The sequence below is a fragment of the Arachis hypogaea genome, chromosome 15 (assembly GCF_003086295.3).
Source record: "Arachis hypogaea cultivar Tifrunner chromosome 15, arahy.Tifrunner.gnm2.J5K5, whole genome shotgun sequence".
Taxonomy (NCBI): Eukaryota; Viridiplantae; Streptophyta; class Magnoliopsida; order Fabales; family Fabaceae; genus Arachis; species Arachis hypogaea.
The window spans coordinates 16,401,030-16,407,758 of NC_092050.1; the positions used below are offsets into that span (position 1 = coordinate 16,401,030).

The 6,729-nt window shown below is 34.6% G+C and overlaps 2 protein-coding genes across 2 annotated transcripts; both read right to left on the minus strand.

Annotated features, from left to right (window-relative positions):
* Window positions 1-221: 221 nt before the first annotated feature.
* On the minus strand, window positions 222-1,203 carry LOC112749693 (protein LURP-one-related 8). The gene is made up of 2 exons (XM_025798040.3): window positions 774-1,203; window positions 222-687 (listed from the first exon to the last, which is right to left on the minus strand). Exons 1-2 carry the CDS (start codon window positions 1,077-1,079, stop codon window positions 328-330), a joined length of 666 nt encoding a protein of 221 aa, XP_025653825.1. The 5' UTR covers window positions 1,080-1,203; the 3' UTR covers window positions 222-327.
* Window positions 1,204-3,528: 2,325 nt separating this feature from the next.
* Window positions 3,529-3,897, minus strand: LOC140179129 (uncharacterized mitochondrial protein AtMg00820-like). The gene has a single exon (XM_072217763.1). The coding sequence runs from the start codon at window positions 3,895-3,897 to the stop codon at window positions 3,529-3,531; it is 369 nt and encodes a 122-aa protein (XP_072073864.1).
* Window positions 3,898-6,729: the final 2,832 nt, after the last annotated feature.

The following is a 6,729-nucleotide window of genomic DNA, read 5'->3' on the forward strand; positions in this document are numbered from 1 at the left end:
TGTCTGTAAATCTCAAAGATACTGACCAAACACAACCTTAATTTTAATTCGAACCTATCACCTCTGTTCATTATATTCATAGTTTAAAATTTAAATTCAGTGTTATGAATTCACAAAGTATTAAGGTTGCAACCATTTAGATTAAACTAGGTTTAGTCCAATTGTATAATAAAAAGCAAAAATAAATTAAAATTATAAATTCATTATTAGCACACAATCAATAAGCAGTTCAATAATGGATAGTTTTTGTATTTCATCTTATTTTTGAAAATGGATTTCCTCAAGTACAAGAAGTAGAACAAAAAAAAGGGGAGGGGGAAAACAGTGCTAAGAAAACATTTGATCGAGAAGCAAGACAAGTGCCATGGCGAAAGCAGGATCAAAGCCAGGATGCACAAGCAACTGAAAAATGTCCATCCCAAACGACACGTTAACGTTCTTCGTATTCGCTTCCTTCCTCTTGATCTGAGCCACCTCGCTTCCACACTCGTCCAACACCTTACACGTCCGTTGCGCGTACGAACCTTCCACCGTAAACGCCGCCACACATGGCTTATGCCGCCGGTACACGTAGGCTTGAACCTTGGGGTTTCCCTGTAAAATACTCACATGCTTCTTTACACAACAAATTGGACTCTCCCTACCTTCCCCTTCATACACATACCAATTATCTCCGAACCCAAGCTTCTGCATATACAAGTAGTATTATCACATCAAACATAACACGTCTTAATATATTATAGCTAAGAACAATTTATTCTGACATTACATACCTTGGTGCGCCGGCACATGGTGAGAACAGAGTTTCCAGAAGCATCCATGAGAACAACCTCGTTGGGGTTGTGGATGTAATTGTCGACCCTATAGACAAGATTTCCGTGGGAATCGATGACTGTGAAACCCTTGCAATTCATGACAAGAGATTTTCTCCATACTGTTAAGCACGTGCTCTTTAATGTTCCTTCTTCTTGGATTTTGATTACAGGGTACTCATGATTATTGTTTCTCTCCTTCTCTTGTTCTACTTGTTCTTGGTGCACTGCTCTTGATAGAGATTTCAACCTCGGAAACACCCTCATCTCTCTCTCTCTATCTCTCTCTCTCTCTCTCTGTTCTTTTAATCAAAGCTTTCTTGGATTCTACCCTCGGTTTCAACGGTGCCAGCGGCCGAAAGCACCTACGAATGTTTGGCCACAAGCCACGTACTTATAGATATCTTCAATTCTTCGTAGTAATAAAAGCCTTTACATTGTTGACACGTGTTTAACAATTAATTAAATAACAAGTTTTATTTGCTCACCGATTCTGTTGCTACCTCCTTGGGTGACAATTATCCTGTGCTTTCTCTATGTCCTCTGTTTCTAATTTAATTTCTTATGAACAATAATAATTCAGAATTGGACCCATTTTTATGATCTAATGTTAGATTAAATTATTAAATCCCGAATAAAACAAAAGACTTCTAATTTATTTAAATGAAATTGTCAAAACTTATATAAGTTTAAAAAAAATACAGTTTCATCTTTAAAATAACACTATATAGTATAAATTTTGATCGACTCATCATCTAATTGCATTGTATTATAGAAAGAATAAGATATATATAATTACGTAACTGAGTGAAATAAATCATTTACATAGGTAGATGGTCTATCAAGACTTTAGAAATATTTAGTCTAATATATATCTTAATGCCCAAAAAATCTCATGAGAGAGAACTTTTCAACAAAGAAAGTAATTATCATATATCATGTATTTTTTTCTCATATTATTTTGGGAGACACGATCCGATGGAAAGATATTTCGGGTAAATCAAGAAGACAAGTAATGTCGCTGAAAATTTTCATGTAATAAGTGTTGGAGAAACGTGACGCGTGGCTGGTTTGCATTGAAATTAAGCTGAAGTGGTGTTTTTTCTTAGTAAACACAGTTTCCTTCTTTTCTAATTACGTCCGTAGCATAAGATTCTTAAAAAAGAGACAGAAATTGGAACCCACCATAATTGATCCCAGATTCTAGAGGAAAGAGGACTCATGCTAACTACTGAGGACCAGAAAGTGATCAAATATACTTTGTTATTTTCTATTTTTCTTCTTTCTTATTAATAAAATTGTGAAAGAATAGGAAAATAAAAGAATTGTAAAAGAAAAAGATGAAGAAAATTTTATTGATTGTTGATTGATTGAATTGTAAACTATGAAGGTAAAACTAAGTATATATAGAGTATTGGCCTATGAAAGATAAAAGTAGATAAAGATAAGATAGAGATAAAGATAAAGATAACTATAAGATAAGATAAAGACTAAATTATAATTTAATTTGTGTATTCTGTTGAGCTGAATTTGTGGATCGTGAGACGTCTTTATTGTTGTCACGGGCTAAGGTGGAAGAGTAGTTTAATACGCCCCCGCAAGCTGGAGGATGAAAGATGTCAAGAACACTAAGCTTATTCAGATTAAGATGGAAGGGTTGAGGAGACAAAGGCTTGGTGAAGATGTCAGCTAGTTGCCCAGAAGAGGGAATTGGGAGAAGTTTCATCACTCCAGCTTGAGCTTTTTGTCGAACCAAGTGACAATCAACCTCTAAATGTTTGGTCCGTTCATGAAAAATCGGGTTGGCAACAATATGAAGAGCACTCTGATTATCACAATATAAAACTGGTGGGCGGATAGGAGAGATGCGTAAAAATTGTAACACATTTAGTATCCATTGAAGTTCACAAGTTGTGTTGGCAAGTGCACGATATTCTGCTTCCGTGGATGAGCGGGCAACGGTGGTTTGTTTCTTGGTCTTCCAAGAGACTAAAGAACTGCCTAAGAAGAAACAATAACCTGTTAAAGATCGCCGAGTGTCAGGACATCTGGCCCAATCAGAGTCACTGAAGCCGAGAAGCTGAATTTCTGATTCCCTTGGAAAGAAAAGTCCTTTGCCGGGACTAGTTTTCAGATATCGTAACACATGCTTGGCAGCTTGAAGATGAGATTCAGTAGGAGATGCCATGAATTGACTTAATTGTTGAGTGGCATACATGATGTCCGATCGAGTAGTGGTGAGATAGATAAGACGGCCAACCAAACGACGATATACAAAAGGGTCGGATAGCAGGGAACTTTTGTCTTGATATAGTCTTGTGGTATTATCCATTGGAACAGAGGCAGGTTTAGCACCTAATAAACCAGAATCCTCCAGAAGATCAAGACAATATTTTCTCTGAGATAAGCAAATTCCCTTCTCTGATTGAGCAACCTCAATACCCAAAAAATATTTTAATGGACCCAAGTCTTTAATTCGAAAGTGTTGGTGCAAAATAGACTTAATGGCAGCAAGTTCAGAAATAGAATTACCAGTGAGAACAATGTCGTCAACATAGACTAAAAGGATAGAAATTTGATCACCAATGAATTTGACAAATAAACTATAATCAGATGAGGTCTGCTGATATCCATGAGATAGCAAAAGATGAGAAAGTTTGTCATACCACATACGACTAGATTGTCGTAAACCATACAATGACTTTAGTAGCTTACATCATTGATTCGGTTGAGGAGATATAAATCTGGGTGGCAGAGTTATATAAACATTCTCAGAAAGATCCCCATGTAAGAAAGCATTATTGACATCCAACTGATGTATAGGCCAATGCTTCATAGAGGCCAATGCCAAAACTAATCTGATGGTGGCAGGCTTGACAACAGGGGAGAAAGTTTCCAAGAAATCAACACCTTCAGTTTGAGTGAATCCTTTAGCCACAAAGCGTGCTTTATATTGATCAATTGAACCATCAGGCTTGCGTTTGATGCGATAGACCCATTTACAGCCAATTGGCTTAACCCCTGCAGGGCAATCAACAAGACGCCAAGTTTTGTTTTGCTCAAGAGCATCCAACTCATCTTTCATAGCACTACGCCAATTAGAGTGTTGATTGGCGTCCTTAAAAGACTTTGGCTCAACGTCAGAATGTAGAGATAAAAGAAACTTTTTATGTGAAGATGAAAGAGAAGAAAAAGACATGACTGAAGATAAAGGATACTTGCACTTTGAGGGAGATTGATTTGTAGAGATGAGAGAGGAATTACACAAGTAATCAGAGAGATATGCTGGAGGTCGGTGAGGCCGGTCGGAATGACGAGGATGGGGTTGCTCAGGTGGTGAAGAAGGTGACAGGGGGATGAGAAGGTGATGGTGGACTGGTGTCTAGTGTTGAAAGTGATTCAGTGGTCATGGGTTCAACTTGGTTAGGAAACGATAGTGAGGAAGAAGGAGAGGTTGTTGGGAAAAATAAAGAACTCGGTGGAGTTGGGTCAATGGGTATAGGTGAGGGTTCAACTGGAAGACTAACTGAATCTTGTTTTTGAGAAGGTGTGTTTGGCAATGTTGGGCTGAGTGTCTGGAATTGGACATTTTTTGTGACTAAGGGCAAGATTATTTCATAAAAAATCATGTTTCTAGAAATCTCAATTCTTTTATCTTCTAAAACATAAACAATATACCCTTTAAAACCAGGTTGAAAGCCAATAAATACAGCCTTTTTGGCTCTTGGATCAAATTTTGATATGTTTGCCATTTGTGTAGAAACAAAACATAAACATCCAAAAACTTTAAGGTCATGATAATTTGGTGGATGATTGAATAAAATCTCAAATGGTGTTTTAAAATTAATTGCGGATGATGGAACTCTATTAAGTAAATAAACAGCATGTCCAACAGCATAAGACCAAAAAGATGATGGTAAATTAGATTGAAACATAAGAGCACGAGCTATATTCAAAATATGTTGATGCTTACGTTCTACCCTTTCATTTTGTTGAGGAGTTTCAACACAACTACGTTGATGAATAATGCCCTTTGAAGCATAAAAATCAGGTAAAATAAATTCTGGTCCATTATCGGAACGAATAGTTTTGACTTTGGAGTTGAATTGTGTTTCAATTAAAGTAATAAAATTTTTTATTTGATTTTGCACTTCTCCTTTTGATTTTAATAAAGTAACCCATGTAAAGCGGCTAAAATCATCAACAATAGTAAAAAAATATTTATGATTATGAATAGAATTTTGTCGAAACGGACCCCAAATGTCAAAGTGTAATAAATCAAAACTTGCATTGGCTTTGTTAAAACTTTGAGAAAATGAAAGTTTCTTTTGTTTAGAAAGATGACAAATGTCACAAGCCTCGTTATGATGCATAGAGATAAAAGGAAATTGTTTATGTAAATGATTAAGTCTTTGCCCAGAAAGGTGTCCTAAACGAAAATGCCATATATTGGAAGGTGTAATGGGTGGAGATTGGATGGAATTTATGGAGTGTGTAGTGGATGAATTTTTACCGAAATTAGGTTCAAAGACATATAATCCCTCTCTCATTCTGGCCAAATCAATCGTCCCCAAATTGTTGCTCTGTAGAGTGCAAGAAGAAGATGAAAAAGTGAGTTCACATATGAGTGCTGAAGTAATTTTTGAAACAGAGATAATATTAAAGTTGAATTGAGGTAAATAAAGAACATCATGAAGAACCAAGGATGGTGAAAATTGAACGATGCCTTTATAAGAAACAGTAGTTCGAGAACCATTTGGTAAATGAACAATAATAGGAGAAATTTGTGTGTAAGAAATAAACCAAGACAAATTTAATGCAATGTGATCTGTGGCACCAGAATCAATGATCCAAGTATTCAAGAATGAATCTCGATTTGAAGAATTGTTAACAGTAGAAAAGGCATTGAAAGAACAAAGATAATGAGTAGTTGGACTTGGCAAAAGTTCAAGTTGGTTTGAAGGACGAGCTTCTTTATTGGAAGGAAGTGCCATGAAAGAAAAGTGTTGGGCTGACGAAAGATCTAAAAGAGGCTCCGAATGAAGTTGCTGGTGTGCCCTTTCTCCTTGATCCATGGATGTCAGCAGAGCTCAAGATGAGCTCTGATACCATAATAAAATTGTGAAAGAATAGGAAAATAAAAGAATTGTAAAAGAAAAAGATGAAGAAAATTTTATTGATTGTTGATTGATTGAATTGCAAACTATGAAGGTAAAACTAAGTATATATAGAGTATTGGCCTATGAAAGATAAAAGTAGATTAAGATAAAATAGAGATAAAGATAAAGATAACTATAAGATAAGATAAAGACTAAATTATAATTTAATTTGTGTATTCTGTTGAGCTAAATTTGTGAATCATGAGACGTCTTTATTGTTGTCATGGACTAAGGTGGAAGAGTAGTTTAATACTTATCATTAAATTAGTAGTTTAATTTGTTATTTATTTACATGATCCAGAATGTAGAAAATGGCCTACCACCCTATGATATTAGCCCTTTGAATGTGACTGTGCCACTGTGGAGGGGCCCAGATTCAAACTTGCATTTGCACGTGCTGAGTGTTGACTGTTGAAAGCAATTTTAATACTTTTAGAATATTTTTTAATATTTTTAAAAAATAAATTGGTTTAAAATTAAAATTGATAAATATAATGTCACCAAAAAAAAATTGATAAATATAATGAAATGAATCTCAGACAATAATAAAAATTCAATAAAATTTTATTATTTATATAATTATCTTGATAAAATAAGTAAAAATTTAAATTAAATCGAGACTAAATATTATGACAAATTTTATATTTAATTTTAAATAATTATTTATAATATATTATTCTACAAAATATTGCGTTAATTTTTTGATATAATATTTTATAGAATTTAAAATAAAATTGATATAAAAATTAATATTAGAG

Excerpts from the sequence above, each read along its gene's own strand:
- LOC112749693 (XM_025798040.3), bottom strand. The coding sequence starts at position 1,079 with ATGAGGGTGTTTCCGAGGTTGAAATCTCTATCAAGAGCAGTGCACCAA. Across the intron at positions 688-773 it reads CCATGTGCCGGCGCACCAAG|AAGCTTGGGTTCGGAGATAA; the intron begins GTATGTAATGTC and ends TTGTATATGCAG.
- LOC140179129 (XM_072217763.1), bottom strand. The coding sequence starts at position 3,897 with ATGAAAGATGAGTTGGATGCTCTTGAGCAAAACAAAACTTGGCGTCTT.